Raw genomic sequence first — 17,163 nt, forward strand, 5'->3', positions numbered from 1 at the left:
ATTCTGTCATCATGGCGTCCCTGTCAGAACTGGGCATTCTGTAACTGACACCTGTGGTCATGGTCGTCCAGTTTTCCTGATAACTTTGTTATGTGCTGAAGGGCGGGAACATTTGCACGTGTGCTGTGTGTGACATTGTGAATTAATGGAACTTAAGATGTAACAGCTTATTGACATTGGAAGATAATGGTACTTGATCATCATTTTTATACAATTTGCCTCCAAATTTAAAGCTGGAATTTTAAACTGAATTCTATCTACATGCTATTTTAAGATTTTGGTTTGTGTGTTGAGAATTATGTAAAAATTATTCATAATGTCTCTGCACTGATCTCAAACCAACCAATGAAGTGCCAGTTACAGAAGGAAAAAAAGAAAATATTCAGGCAGAGTTGGTGGTTTTTTTCATAGAAATACACATGCACACAACACTTTTTATTTTTGCTAATTATAATATCCAACCATTGGGATAACTAAACTGAAGGGGTAAAATTACCAGATCACCTCCATGAAGTAGGTATAAAAAATATATTTTTATTTTAAAAATCAACTAAGGGGAAAAGGTACTATTTTTCCATTATGAGAAGAAATTACGAGAGTACAGTAAAATCAGGTCAGTGGTTAGAATTTAGTGCATACACCACAATAGACTGTGAGGACTTGAGTTGAGGATATGAGGCAGAACCTGAAGGAAAAGGATTCCCTAAGCCTCCTGAACACAAGCTAGAAGGCTACTTCTTCATTCAAAGCCCACTACCAGGGACTCCAGTTCAACCCATAGCAACTGTGTAGGGCAGAGTAGCAGTGTCCTCAGGGGATTCTAGGCCTGTATCCTTACAGAAGCAGACAACCTCACCTTTCTCCTGTGAAAGGGCTAGTGGGTGCTCACTGCTCGCCTTGCGATTGGCTGCTCAACATCTAACCCACTAGGGCTCCTGGATATTTAATCAGATCCAAGACAACGATTTTTTTTTTAAAGATCAGTAAAACTAGTGTACCAGGGTTGAGATTCAGAAATATTTCCCAATACGAAGGGAAATATATGGAAGTACTAACCTGAGCATGTGAAGGTTGCTGTTTTCTCTTGGCTCAGAAGGGGGTTGCTGAAGGAACAGGTGACATTCACAATGGAGCTGTTTCTGACGAGTACAGTTGTGTCCACGTGGAACAGCCCATGACGGTCTTGAGTCCAGACCTCGGAAAATGAGGGCATTGTCCTTCCTTCCAGGTCCCTCCATTGCACGTGGGGCCGAGGAAACCACCCAGCCGAAGAGCACATCAGCTGCATTTCTCCCTCCTTCCATCCCTTCATGGTGATCGATGGAGAAGAGCCCAAACCTAGGAATAGAGGTCAAAGAGCCAAACCTAGGAATCTCCTTGAATAAGTATAAGGTCAAATATTTCACTGCGGGAGAAGGGCTTCTGGAAGCCAGTAAAGCTTCTGATTTAGGAATGAGGCATTCCTTGCTTTGCTTTCTTTTCTTATTTATTCCTCCTGAAAGCATCCAGCTAAACGGGCAAGGAGTAAGATGACTTTTCACAACCCACAGGGGGTTTTTTTGTTTTTGTTTTTTTTGCACATTTTTGTTTGTTTGTCAAAATAACTTTGACCAAGGCTTGGGAAGCTTAGTTGGAAAATATTGCTTAAGATCAAGTAATCTTCCCCGATGTGATCGAACACATTGTAAGCTCCCCCATAATGGAATCTGCTATGAGCAGTCCCTTGAGTTGTAAGAAGATTAGGGTGGAATACAACACTCTTACTCAAATCACTTCCCTGATCCAATCAATTGTAAAGAATTTCCCTCAGGGTGTGGCTTGCTTCCTATAAAAGTGGATACTGTGGAAAAGGTTCATCAAGACAAGGGAAAGAAAGTAAATAGGAAAATATTCTTAAACATCAAAATGGTATAAATAGATATGTCTAATGTCATCAGATCATAAAGGATCATTCAACTTCTCACATATGTGCCTGAAAATATTTACTAAATCTATTGACTCATTTTGACTCAAAATTTATTAGAAAAAAAACCTCTTTATCCAGAATTTTAGTCTCTCCTCATTAACATATCCAAATATTGTAAAATCCGCCTTTATCCTTAAATATCGACAGTGGAAACTAATGCATGGACAGGCTTCAACTTTCCTTCATCTCTGGCAAAACAATCAGTATTTATGTTATTTATTTACCTGTCAGATATACTTTAGACTAAGGGCATCCAAAGATAGTCTCTAAAAATTACAATAGATAAATCTTATCCCATTCATTCCATTCTTAAATTTAGGTTGATCCAATGGCTTGACAATAGAATCTTATGGAAAATGAATATTGTGAGGTCTCAGTTTAAGACTACTAAAATTCACATTTTCTAACTCTTGAAGATCTGAGCAATAATTTAAGAAGTCTAGGCTACCCTTCTGGAGAGCGAAAAAAAAAAGGGAGCCACATGTAGATGTCCTGGACAAAGAGAATAGATACCACATGGTCTCATGAGTTCTTTGTTGTATCAAAGACTTAATTGCTATGGGAGTTCTAAATATTAGAGGATATTTGTGAACTTTGGTAAGTTATCAACATTGTAACTTTCTGAGGGTATGAGGAAGGGTAGAGTATTATAACCAAATGATTAAATTTGGTCCTTTGGAGTTTGTGTACTTCGGTTATTTATCCCACATCATGAACTTGAAGAATGGATGTTGAGAATGTTTAAGTTGTCAGAGACAATTGCGCATAACTAGTATGCTAAAGCAACAGTCACAAGCACTGAATCAACAAAGTCCTTACCTGCTACCTTCAAATCCAAACTGGTCTCCTGGTAAACACCATCTTTTTCAAAAAGGCACCAGTACAGCCCTTTATCTGAAGTCCTGACCCCGTAGATCTGCAGAGTCAGTCTTCCCTCATCAATGGCATCAGTCAGCAGCACCGTTCTCCCTCTGAATTCTTCCATCTGCTCTGCAATCACATGCTCCCCCTCCATGTACACATAAACAGCAGGATGACGGTGGGCTCGGATCCACCTCACTTCCATGTTCCGTGCATTAGTCTTGGGAGACAGGTAACAAGTGAATTGTATGTCTTCGCCCACTCTGACAAGAATAGGCTGGGATGGTCCAATCACACGTAAAGAAGCTGTTAATTACAACATAAAAACCAAACAAAAAAGACCCCAAAAGAGGTGTTAATCATTGGTTAAACTGTAAAATTAGGGTATTGTTATTGAAATGACAAAATTATTGTGGGTTTAAACAAAATAATTTGTGAAATGCACACAGTATGATTGGAAAAGTTTAAGTGTGAGACTTGAGGATATTGTAGCTATGACCACTCTTGACCTTCAATATAAGTCTCAAATGGATCTTTAGTAATGAAATATAAAGGAATCCTTCCTCTAGTTTTGATTTTATAATAACTTGTAGTTCATGTCTCATTATGTGGGACACTGGGCCTATACCCTGTGCACCCTTCTCAGATGATCTTGAGAGATATAATCAGAGCAAGAATTGTAGAGATAAGTCATACAATGATAGATACACAAAAGAAGTCTAATATGGGGGCTGGAGGCACAGGGAATCCAGGGTGGGTGATATCTTCAGGAGCAAGGGTGTGAGGGGTGATGCTGGGAGAGTGGAGGGTGAGTGGGTTGGAAAGGGGGAACTGATTACAAGGATCCACATGTGACCTCCTCCCTGGGAGATGGACGGCAGAGAAGGGGGGGAAGGGAGACTCCGGATAGGGAAAGATATGACAAAATAACAATGTATAAATTACCAAGGGCACATGAGGGAGGGGGTAACGGGGAGGGAGGGGGAAAAAATAGAGGACCTGATGCAAAGGGCTTAAGTAGAGAGCAAATGCTGTGAGAATGATTGGGGCAGGGAATGTGCAGATGTGCTTTATACAATTGATGTATGTATAAGCATGGATTGTGATAAGAGTTGTATGAGCCCCTAATAAAATGTAAAAATAAAGAAAAGAGGAGAAAAAAAGAAAATGATTAGGGCAAAGAATGTACAGATATGCTTTATACAATTGATGTATGGATTGTGATAAGAGTTGTATGAGCCCCTAATAAAATGTTTTTAAAAAAAGAAAGTAAATGTCTAGAAAAGAACTATGGTAATATGTCTAATACTAATGTGTCTGATACAATTGATATATGGATTGTAACAAGAGTTGTAAGATTCCCCAATAAAATGATCTTTAAAAAAGAAATCTAATCCTAACATCATGGTAAGTGGAAAAGACTTTGAGAGGTTTCTTCAATCCAAGTAATAAAATAATTTTAATTTTCACTATGCCCAGACAATGTTGATTTCACTTTCTTCAAAATTTTCCTTGAAATTTTTCTATCAAATTATAAAAATGCTCTCACAATGTTATGAGTAAAAAAGAAATTTTGATACAAATTATAGAATATCCAGCTGGCAGTCAGTGACCAAAGACGAAATTTTCCCAATATGTTATTAGCCAAAATATGCTAAGGCACTCCGTAAAAAGGAAACTCGTCGTCAACAAAATTCTAATTTTCAGACTATTTTCTTCTATGCAAACTCAGTTTTTGACAAGTGGTGTATGTTCCTAAAAAAATCTGTGACTGTCACTGAAATCTTACATCCCTTCTGGCATGTGAAGTACATTGACGTGTAGGCTAATTCCTTGAAATCTGATAATCTAGTCTTAACCATATAACTCTCTTCCAATCAGCCTATTTGGTTCATTGGCCTGTCCTTTTCCTCATTTATGCTAATTACAGTATTGGTTGAGCTGCATTATATTCTATTATATGTAGTATAATATTATACTATTATATACTGTTATACCTAGTACAGTGTGTACTGTTTTATCTAAGGAACCTTGGGGATGGAGTGGTTAGGCATTGGCATGCTAGCTGTCAGGTCAGCACTTAGAAGCATTCCCAGCTCCATGGGAGAAAGATGGGGCTTCCTACATATGTAAAGAATTCCAGTCCTAGAAAGCCACCAGGGAGGGTCTACCCTGTCCTACAGGGTCACTCTGAGTCAGCACTGACTCCATAGCAGTGGGTTGGGTTTGGGGATTTTACGAATAAGCTCATAGAAACCAAAATTTAAGAGATTAAATGCAACCTTTTCATTTTAAATATAAGACAAAGAATATCAAAATTACATATAATGGCAAGAATTTGCACTCTTTAGTAAGACAGACCTAAGTTCAAGGCAAACATGAAATGTCCTTGGCAAACTATGCCTCTCAGATTGTTTCTCAACTGTATAATGATGATGACTCTATTAGCTTTTATAGTTATTGTGAGAATAATATAAAAATAATTTCTCTACGGCACTCAGAGTTCCCAGCATACAATCAATATTTCTACTAGCTAGTTGCTTTTATATACAGATAACATTATATGCCAGGGCAGGAACTGGAATTTAGTCTCAGGATTATTTTTCTCTTTCTTCTTCTTCTTCTTCTTCTTCTTCTTCTTCTTCTTCTTCTTCTTCTTCTTCTTCTTCTTCTTCTTCTTCTTCTTCTTCTTCTTCTGCTTCTTCCCTCAAGACTTCCACAGAGCACTGTGGTGACCATCTAAAGTGGGTCCTTATGGCTGAGTCTCTCATTCATGAAGTGGCTGTGGAGTTCTTAGCTTCTTTTAATTCCACAGCGCACCCTCAAGTCTCCTAAAGGCAACCTTCTTTCCCCGTCTGACAGGGAGCAAAGGGGAGCTCCAGGTTTCGTTCTATTGCTCAGAAAAGTGAAACAACACGACTTCAGATTGAATTATCTGTATGGGGCCTCCAACGGATGTGTCAAGTTGGCTGAGAGGTCAGAGTAGTGAGTCTTAACTTAAAATCTTTCTGATGGTAGAGATATGTATCGACCTGCCCAAATAGTGGCTACCTTTCGAACCTGGAACTAGCAAACTCCTCCAGTTAAAGTTTTTCTTTTTCAGGTACAAAGGTCATTCCAGGCAGAAGGAGATCAAACTCAAAGGGCCGGGCCCTCAGATGTCTCTCTCTTCAGATTGTGAAGTTACCTCTGACTTCCAGAGGCCCTTACTTTTATCTTTATGGTCTCACAGGGTCCAAAGTATCACAATAGAACCTCCCAGAAATTAGAATGTGTTTTTCATCCAGGCTTCCTCAAAAATGTATACATGCACTGAAAACTAGGCTTAAATTCACCTAAAATGTGTATGTTCACACATACGTATACACATATTCCTCTAATAGGTGACATGATAAGGGATCAAAGGTTCTCCAGTGCCTACCTGCTGCCTGGTACTTTCCCCGACACAGAGCAGATATGACGTCAATCCCCTAAGAGGCTTCTATGTGAGCTTCTCTGGAATTGTCCTACTGGATTATAACTAGCAAACAGTGGAAGGATCCCTGGAGGAGGCTGTGGAGGCCACACTTCCAGCCTCCTCTGATACTATCTGAACATGAAATTTGCTCAAGTCATGCCTCAGGGTCTCATCCTGATCATGCGCCCTCTCCGTAGCTCCCATACTCTGGTGGGGGTCAGTGTGTCTTACTTACCCAGCTCAGTCTGGAGTTTCTCTGTAGAAGAAAGAGATTGAAATATTGAGGAACTTGGTGTAAGGAAATGGTAAAAATGATTGCAACAAAACAAAATCAAGTTTTGCTTCTGGTGGAAAACTCAATTCATTTAAAAAAAACGTTAAATACAGAAAAAAAAAAACATTCATCAATCCCAACAATAACCTGGCTATCCCTACTTATTTTCCTATTCTCTGCACAAAAATTATGCTCCCTCTCCTGCACCTCCGGTTTCTTTTTCTGTTTGTTGATGCTGCTATTTAACATAATGCTATTTAGCTATCAGTTTAAAAATCATGCATGCTCGTTTCATAAAGACATAGAAAGCTTAAAATATATGGGCATAGATAATCATCAACTATAATTCAAATGGAGAGATGATCCATATACATGAAATATCTTCCTATGGTATTTGAATATTTATATAGGCAAAACATTTTATATGCATATTATTTTTCTATACCCATTTATAATAACAAAAATAACTGTATGTTTATACTTAAGTACACAGGATATGCTAAAATTCCGAGTGAAGTTGTAAGTTATTTAAGCTAATATGGTTATGAGTGGGCTATGCATTTAGAAAGACAAATGATGGGTGGATGGCTTGATAATTACAGATGTTATCTTTATCATTGAGTAATATATTGTGATAATTCCTCAGCCTTTTAAAAATAATTTAGAACATAAGTAATATTTCTAATTATTTAAAAATAATTTCTATCAATGTTATAATTTATCATAAAATAAGATGTTTAACTCTCCACTGATGTGATCAGTGGCTTTGGTTTTGTAATCGCGTTGGTTGCTATATTTTATTTATTTCTTACTACATTTTGGCTTTAACAAATAAATGAACATTTAGTTCATGACAGTTTAGGAAGCCATCGGTCCAGACTTGGTGTGCCAGAATTAGTGGGAGGGTCTCTCTCCCTGTCAGCTCTCAGGGAAAGTCCTTGTCCCTTGAGCTTCAGTTCTTGGATGGCCATTAGGTGTCTTGGCAAATTTCTCCTTGCTTGTTCTACACCTGATTCATTCATTTTACATCTCAAGGAGTAATTACCATAACACACACCATACTTTTCTTCCTCATTAAGGTAACAAAGTAAATATTGCCAAAGGGCACCTTAGCTACAAGGATGCCAAAACAAAAACAAAACACGTTACTCTCAGTTCTTTCTCCTAGCAACCTGATTGGCCAGAGTCGAACTGCCTCGTAGGGTTCCTAAGGCTGCACCTCTTGCTTCATCTTCTTTCTACAGAGCATCTCTTGGATTGAATCCACCAACCTTTCCGTTAGCAGTCGAGTGCTTTAACCACTGCACCACCAGGTAGGGACTTCAATAGAGGGATTACAATTACAGCACATACTTTGGAGGGACGTAATTCAGTTCATAACAATATTGCCATCACAAACCAAACTGAAGCGCAAACGTGCTGGGTATAGGCTCTGAGGTCATTCAGTCAGCCAAAAAGGAAGGCAACTAAGTGTCAAGTATAATTAAATATCCCATCCGACACATTAGCTTCCTCTGCCTCATTCAATCAATTCCCTGATGTTCCATTTGCTAGACTGTTCCTTTTCTATTCTAGTCTTTGAAGCCTGAATTCAGCAGCTACATGAGTTTTGAAAATGGTTGACAAAAACCATTATGAAAGAGAAACCCAGAAGGGAAGAAGTTAGTTTGGAACTAATATTTACAACCATGGGAAAAGGAAGGGGAGTAATTGTATTAAATGCTCTGATGGCCTAGAGAAGAATAGACCAATCCACCCCACGTCCCTGACGTCACAGAAGAACGGCGTCATCTGACCTCTAACCCTTGAGGATCTCCCACAATAGTTTGACTTCTTTCATAGTTTTACTAGCATATAATGCACATGACATATTATTTCATTGTTTATACATATTAAGAAGTGTTGGGCAATCATCACCACAACTTCAGAACATTTTCTTCTCTATTCATTGTTGTTAGTTGACTATTTCCCCTCAACCATCCCTGCCATGCCCCTAAGTAATTATTAATCCAGTTACTCTCTCGATTAATGTACCTATCCTGGACTTCATTTGTTGTTATTTATAAATGAGTTTATAATTCAGATGCTATTATGGAAATCACCACAATAGAGAGAATACCCTTTACTTAAAATAATTTAATTTTACTTTCTTTAAGATATGATATGCATACACTTGCTGAAAGAAAATCATGAGGAAATGAAGGGGAAAGAGCGAAACCTGAGAATAACTGGACAGCTCAGCAGCTGTGCAACCAAACCTTAGTACGTCTATTTCTAGAGGCAAATGTTTGATAGATTTTTAAAACCTGTGAGCATGCATTGTGGATATGTTTTGATAAAAATCATTAGGAGTGATGGAGAAATTCCCAGATCATCTCTTAATCTGCACACACTGCTCCAAGAGATTGCGCACTGACCTGGGATGGAGATGGAGGACCACTTCTCCTCACCAAGGACGGGGCTGTGGACCACACAGGACAGGAGCTCTGTAGCAGAGTCCCTGACCACCAGCGTGGATTCCACACGGAACAGGCCATCTTCATCTTGGATGCGGTGTTCTAAGAGAGTCAGCATATGCTCTCCTCTGGCATTTTTCCAGTACACGTCAGGCTCTGGGAACCAGCCTTTTGCAGTGCACACAAGTTCGACTCCACTGTCCACAGTCCCCTCCATGTGAATGTCAGGGGCAGATCCCAGAGCTACAATGGGAAAGCACATTACTGAAGTCTAGAGTAATAGAGTCACAAATCATAAAGACTGAAATTGAGAGACATTCCTCAGAGGGAGAGTTAAGAAATTCATGAGACTTGGAAGCAGAAAATGACCTAATGTCTTCTTCCTTTCTATTATTTCCTATTTAATCATTCCCTGCTCTGGGCCTTTTCATGTTAGCCCCAGAGCAGGGTCATTTACTAGATCCAGGCAGAAGAAGAAGAAAAAGGAGAGAGGACATTTTCCTAACTTTTTATTACTATACCTGACTTTTGGTAATTTATTGAGGAACTTTCCAATGCCAGAAATCTGCCTTTTTCATCCTAATATTATCTGTGTCAGGCACTTTGATATTTTGGGTGATTTCTCTATTTTGATTAAAACAAGATATTTACTATAATGGGAGGAATCTCATCCTGGGGCAATAATATTCCCATCCTTTTTCTTTGTTGTTGCAATCTTGAGTTGCAAATAAAAACTCAGGCATACAAAATGGGGACATCCAGGTAAACACGCCATCCAATGGGAAAAATGTGTTGAGAATTCTTTTATATAAGCATTCAATACACGTATAAAATTGCTTTGTAATATTATTCAACCCTACAATTCCCAAACCCAAGCAAATGTGAATATATATTTCCCATTGCTTGGCACTTTGATTTTATCACTTACTGATGAAAAGAGGCTCGGTCATTTCAGCCAGAGCCTTAGAAGTTGTATAGCCTATTTTCAGATGTCCCAAATACTGAAAGACATTCATATGCCCCCATTCCCATTTCAGTAACAAAAGGGATTACATCCATCGTCAATCACTTTGCACATACGACCACTCATGGTTGACCATGACCATAATAACTGGTATGGGTATTAAGGACAAGAAGGTATTACAGGAAATACTCTTGTGGAAAGTAAAGGGGGAAAATGACATCAGCTGGAGAACTGTTTCCCTGGTAGGTAAAGAAATTTGTCCTCATTTCTCTTTTCCACACGGAGGAAGAGTTCCTGTTAGGAAACCACATGACATTTTACTTTTCGGAATTTTTTTTCCTAACAGAGATCCTTCTTTCAATGATCTCTTCTTCCCCACCAATTTTTGGCTGGGCTAATCCAGTAGTATTCTGGGAAACATTGCCATTCAAATGAGATATGTTCCAGAAGTAGTTATTGAACATTAATATATAATAATCTAATCATTGAACATGACTACATTCACTGAGCACTATTATATGATAATCTCCATAAAAGCACAATGTGTTTAGCCACTTTCATCCCATCATTAGCTTTCTAACTTAATGTATCGTGCAAAAAACAATTATTAGAGACCTGAGGTTGGATAGAGAATAATAAACTCTAATGAGTTACAGATGCTTGATGGTCAATTGACCACATTCACTCAAAAAATGGCTTACTCCTCACCTGGGCCCACCAAGCTCAGAGGATGATAGACCGACTCGAAGGGCCCAATGTACAGAGAGAACCACATAGCCGGCCCAATGGCGAGATGCGACATCCTGCACTGACCCATCGCCCTACACAGGACAGCACCTGAGACACAGTGGGGGATGTGCGACTGAGCTGACCCCACCACACTGAGGCAAAACACTTGGGGCATGCAATGGAGCGGCGGTGGTAGCAGAGCCAGAAGGTCCCGAAGGAGTATAAAGTATGGACTTTGGGGCCAGGACATGGCACCCCATCAGCCTCGTCCAGAAAACACTCCTTAAAGTCAACTACTAACAGGCTTTTTTTTTAGCTGTCTTTTTAATTTTGTTTTTCTCTTTTTTTCTCTTCCTTTAAATTTTGTATGTCAGTGGCTTTTTTGTTTGTTAGTATGTATGTTGTTGTCGTCGAAGCCTTGTTTTTATGTGCCACTTTGGTGCTGTCAAAGCCCTCTGCATTTTTATGCACATACTACTATATCTGCAGGTCCACCTAGATAAGATAGGCTGGACAAACAATGTGAGAAGAAAATAACGGGAACAACGGTCCTGGAGGGACGTGAGAGTGTGGGAGGTAGGGGAAGGGAGGAGGTGTTGGCCAACCCAGAGACAAGGGAACAATGAGTGGTTCAAAACCAGTGGAGGGAGGGGGTGGGAGGACTGGTAGGGAGTGACCAAGGGCAAGGTAACTGAGAGGAATTTCTGAAACCAGAATGAAGGCTGCACATGGTAGTGGGACAGGAGGAAAGCATAAGGAAAGAGAGGAAAGGAGTAGGAGGCAAAGGGCATACAGAGAAGCCTAAATACAGACATGTACATATGTAAATATATTTATGATTATGGGGGAAATAGACCTATGTGCATATATTTATAGGTTTAGTAGTAGGGTAGCAGGTAGACATCGGACCTCCTCACACTCATTCCCTTAATACAAGAGCACCTTGCCCAGCTAAACGGTCATTCCGTGATACCCACCTTCCCAACATGATCGCTGAAGACAGACGTGTGTATAAGCAAATGTGGTGAAGAAAGCTGATGGTACCCGGCTATCAAAAGATATAGCATCTGGGGTCTTAAAGCCTTGCAGGCAAAGAAGCGGCCATCTAGCTCGGAAGCAACAAAGCCCACAGAGAAGAAACACACAAGCCTAAGTGAACACGAGGTGTTGAAGGGATCAGGTAGCAGACACCAAAGAACAAAAACCATCATTGTCTGATCACCTTCCCCACATAAACGCTGAAGACGAATGTGTGCATAAGTAAGTGTGGTGAAGAAGGCTGATGGTGCCCCGCTATCGAGAGATATAGCGTCTGGGGACTTAAAGGCTTGAAAGTAGACACAGCCATCTAGCCCAGAAGCAGCAAACCCTACATGGAAGCAGCACACCAACATGTGTGATCATGAAGGGCCGAAGGGACCAGGTTTCAAGCAACAAAGGCAGGGGGGAAGAATCATATCATTATGAATGAGGGGAACGCATGATGGGGACCCAATGCCCATCTGAAGACAACTGAACATCCCTTGCAGATGGGTAGTGGGGAGGAGACGAGTCACTCAGGGTTCAGTGTAGCAATAATGAAACTCACAAATTTCTTCTAGTTCTTAAACGCTTCCTCCCCCCAACTATCATGATCCCAATTCTACCTTGCAAACCTGGTTAAACCAGAGGATGCACAGCAGTACAGATGGGATCTGGAAACACAGGGAATCTAGGACAGATGAACCCCTCAGGACCAAGGGTGAGAGTGGCGATACCTGGAGGGAAGTGGGGATAAAAAGGGGGAACTGATCTCAGGGATCTACATCTAACTTCCTCTCTGGGGAATGGGCAACAGGAAAGTGGGTGAAGGGAGACGCTGGATAGTGTAAGATAAGATAAAATAATAATTTATAAATTATTAAAGGTTCATGAGGGAGGGGGGCGAGGAAGGAGGGGGAGGGAAAATGGAAAATGAGCTGATTCCAGGAACCCAAGCAGAAGGTGAATTTTGAGAATGATGAGGGCAATGAATGTATAAGGGTGCTTTACACAATTGATGTATGTATGAATTGTATGAGCCCCAATAAAATGATTTTTTTAATGGCTTGCTCCTATGCCTCAGCCATAGGTGGCACAGTCATGCCTCCATAAAACTGTGAATGAGTACACGGCATAGATTCCAAATAGTCCTCAAAATCAGGGAAGAGTGTGAAGACTAAATTTAGGAAAATATGTTATAAGTGACCTTGTGTTGAAGACTCATGGACCTCTTGACTTCAGATGAGTCAGAGTTAAAGACTGAGCTTCAGAAATTTCCTTGGTGATTAAAAGAGAATTCCTCAACCAGAAATAATCTTGTCACACATTACATACTGTTCCCTCTGAGGCCTTATGTCTTTTTCTAGATAGTCACCTGCTACTTTGAGCTGCAAGCTTGTTTCTGCATGATGGTACTCCGCTTGGAATCGGCACCAGTATTGCCCGTTGTCAGAAGGTTGGATGTTGCTAATCTTGAGAACCACACTTCCATCGGCAGTGTTGACTTCTGTCCACTCTACCCGGCCTCTGTACTCCTCCATCTGCATCTCGGTCACCTCAACCCCATCCTGGTATACAGACACAGGTGTGCTGGGCTCCAGGCGGTACCACCTCACCTCCATGTGCCTCAAAGCCATCTTTGGAAGGAGCTGGCAGGTTAGTAAGGCATCTTCGCCAACCTTGGCCAGGATAGGATAGGCAGGACCAATCACGTTAAAGTTATCTAAAAATTAGAGGGGAAAAGAAAAACTAATTGGGGCTCAATATGTTTACTTGCTGGTGTACAACTTATTGACGTGGAAGAATCTTGAAGAGAGGAGACTTTAGGTGCAAGGATTTTAGATAAACCAAGGATGATGATGTCAACATAAAGTTGTTGTAGACCCACTAATATATTGAAAATAACACGAATGTTAAATATGTCACTTATATCTTTGTGATTTTGAGACAAATTTGCTATTCGCAGTGCCCCTGTAAGGCTGTCAAAAGTCACTGCCATCATGCTTACTCTTACTCAAAATGCCCTATAGGACAGGGTAGAACTGCCTCCGTGGGCTCCCGAGACTGTAGCTCTCTATGGGAGCAGGAAGCCTCCTCTTTGTCCTAGGGAACTGCTTGTGGAGCTGAACTGCTTGCCATTAGCAGTCCAACACAGAGCAACCTCACACCACCACCAGAGATCCCTGTCAAGCTCAGCACCTGGATCTACTCTAGTTTAATCCACCTAACTCCGCGAGAACATAGCATTTGAATAGTGGTGTTGGTGACGAATATTCAAAGTACCACGGCCTGCCAGAAAAACAAACAAGTCTATCTTCGAAGTGCAGCTGGACTGTCCCCTAGAAGTGACATTCATCTCGTGTACTTTGGGCGTGTTTTCAAGAGAGACTAGTTCCTGGAAAAGGCCATCATTCTTGGTGAAGGAGAGGGTGACAGAAAAAGAGAGGGGTCCTCTAGAAGACTGACACTGTGTCCGCAAACATAACAACCATGAGGAGGATGGCCCGGGACCCGGCAGTGTCCAGTCTGTTGTACTTGCAGTTGCTCTGAGTTGGAGCTGACTTGATGGCACCTGATGGCAATAGGAGGAACCCCGGTGGCATCATGACTACACACTGGGCTGCTAACCACAAGGCCAGTAGTTTGAAACCACCAGGTGCTTTGTGAGGGGGGAATGAGGCTTTCTTCTCCCATAAAGAGCTACAGTCATGAAAACCCACAGACACGGTTCTAGAGTGTCTTATAGGCTCACTGTAAGTCACAATCATCTCAATGGCAACGAGTGAATGAGGAATGACAATAGTAACAAATTATCTAAAATGGCTGTCCTGTTAGTCTCAATATAATGTGTGGATTTATTTTCATTAATTACTTAATTATTGTCATAATCACCTTCCCTAAAATCCAGTTCATAAACCTGCTCATTAGATTATAGTTTTTTAGGGTTTCTTTTGACCTCTCTAAGGAATGGAGGAGCTTAGCCTTTTCATTGTTGAAGAGAGGGTAAGATTCTAGTTATTGGGGGCTCTCTAAAATCTAGTTCTCCCAAGAATATCTTATGGATGATTAAAGGCAATGATTTCATTTGAAATTGTGGCCTCATCAAATGTTTGGTGACTTTTTGCCTCTTCATTGATGTCAACTACTAACCAGTAATACTTAATAATTTACAATTAAAACGTTCCATGCCATTTTGTTCAATAAGTTCAAGGTTTACATTTATGGCCTTCTCATCTTAAAGCAGTCCTTTGCGTTTTCTCTGTGCACGGACCCTCGTCTTGTTTCGTTGCTGCTCATCAACACATGGACACAGCCCAAATGGTCCCCGCAGCCTGCAGTGGAGCGCTGCTTGGATGCCTCATTAATGATGGCCACCATGAAGTTCCCGGGGAAGTTGTACCATCAGGTTGCTCTTGCTGAAAGGTTAGGAAACTGACCCACAGAGAAGAGAGTGCAGCCTCAACACATCATGTGTCATGTGTCAACCCTGGTTGACCACATGTTTCCCTTTGACATGGTTTGTTCATAACCTTTTAAATGGCCTAACATTTTGATGAAAATATTCAGCCACTGAGATTGACAAGTGTATTTCTAATTTCCAAATATTTCCCTGTTAAATGTGGCAATGATGTTGCCTTTTTAATATTTTTGCCCCTGGCTCCCCCTTCCAGTGCTAACCTGCAGGGAAGCAGAAAAATGAATGACTTATGTGTTTCAGGAACTGAATCAAGGACTTTTCATGAACGATCTCATTAAGGTAAAGGCTGTACTCACTCATGAGACATGAGTGCTGCTATCTGAAAGATGAGACTCCTTTATGATAGATTCTTCTCCTAAAGATGAAGAAACCGTGATAAAAGGGGCTGAAGTAAATTTCCAGAGGCGACACAGTGGAACGTGTCAGAGCCCGTTTTGAAGAGCTTTGTGTGAGGTGCTTTGACCCATGATTTCGAACTCTTAAGTGGTGTCCTAGCCCTTTTGAGTTTAAATGCTGCATCTTGACTGGCTCTCTGTGACATTAGAGACTCCAGGACGGGGAAGAAGGAACCTGTACCTGGCCAATTTAGGGTCAGCAGGATGAAGAAGACGGAGGCAAGTGCACTCGACAGATTCCATCCAGGAAAATCCACCATCTTCCCTGGAACAACAAGAGAAAAAGCATGGCTGTGCCTGAAGGAGCCTGTGACGTAGAAGCACCTCCCTTGATTCCCAGGAGTTACACAGCCAGTGACTGGCTGGCTCCCCATCAAACAATGAAATGGGCTTAGCTAGATTTTCCTCTAGTGGTTTCTTCCTGTCCTTTCCCTAATCAGCTATTCTGTAAACTATCTTTACATCTGAAAGAAGCTGTTTGATTACAATGAAAAGCACTCCTGGATTAAAGAGACAGCAATATATAGTGTTAGAATCTTCCAACCACCTGTTTCGAGATGCAGAAAGTTATAGAGCAGTATTCAGTTACTTTGCTCTTCCTCTTCCCAGCTCCTGCTGCAAAAGTATTCACTAAAGTTACCTAAACAGGACAAATCAGCAAGATTCTGCACCACAGTGCAGCCAGGAAGGCATCTATTGGTGCCATGGGAGAAGCGAGGGGCAAGGGGATGCTTTGGAAAAGTTGGTTGGGTGGGGGGAGAATGATAGAAATGATGCCTATAGGAAAAGATGACCAGAGAAAAGTTTTTTTAATCTCCTTTCAACATAATCTTTGTGATATTTCAGAATTAATTGGGGTGGAGGGGGGGATGATGGAATAAGCCAACTGGAAGAGTGTAGAAAATTCAAGCTCATTGTTCCAGCTTCACAAGCTAAAGAGATTTTTTTTTTAATTAGCAGGATAAAAGTAGACTACCAGCTTAATTTTTGAAGAAGAAAAACTAGACTGGTGGCATGTCTCAAGAACATTATTGAGAACTTTCTTTCAACAAGTAACAGGACCTGATCAGGAAGTTCCTCCCTCTACTTCCCCACACATTATGGGGGAAATATCAACAAACAGTCTGAAACGGAGAATGAGATTCAGGTGGATCAGAAGAACATTATTATTATTCCATTCTTTTCTAATGGCTCTGAGGAAACGAATACAAGCCCAATACCACTGCCTAGTTCTGAAAAAGCACTAAAACATCAGCGTGTAAGTAAGAAAGCATTGCTCCTGGGATGATGCATGCACAGATTTAGTCTAAGCAAAATGCATGTAAGCCTATCTCGACAATCACTGGGTGGCTGTGCACCAGTTCTATCAGTGAGACACTGAGAATTCTGTGGGTGCCTTCCAAAAAGAAGCCAATCAAAACAATGGATTCCGAAGGAATCCATTGGGCCACTTCCATGCGAGGTACAAAAATCAACTCAGAAGGTTATAAGGACAGTCTTGGGGATCCCCAAGGGTTACATAGATGCAGACTTATCGGGAAGAAGTTTTAAGAAAATTGAAAA

At 40.7% G+C, this 17,163-nt stretch overlaps 1 protein-coding gene across 1 annotated transcript; it reads right to left on the reverse strand.

Annotated features, from left to right (window-relative positions):
- Positions 1-1,051: 1,051 nt before the first annotated feature.
- BTNL2 (butyrophilin like 2) lies at positions 1,052-15,860 on the reverse strand. Its single transcript, XM_075554174.1, has 6 exons — positions 15,782-15,860; positions 13,103-13,450; positions 8,976-9,257; positions 6,520-6,540; positions 2,786-3,133; positions 1,052-1,338 (listed from the first exon to the last, which is right to left on the reverse strand). Exons 1-6 carry the CDS (start codon positions 15,858-15,860, stop codon positions 1,052-1,054), a joined length of 1,365 nt encoding a protein of 454 aa, XP_075410289.1.
- Positions 15,861-17,163: the final 1,303 nt, after the last annotated feature.

Source organism: Tenrec ecaudatus, chromosome 7, assembly GCF_050624435.1.
Source record: "Tenrec ecaudatus isolate mTenEca1 chromosome 7, mTenEca1.hap1, whole genome shotgun sequence".
Taxonomy (NCBI): Eukaryota; Metazoa; Chordata; class Mammalia; order Afrosoricida; family Tenrecidae; genus Tenrec; species Tenrec ecaudatus.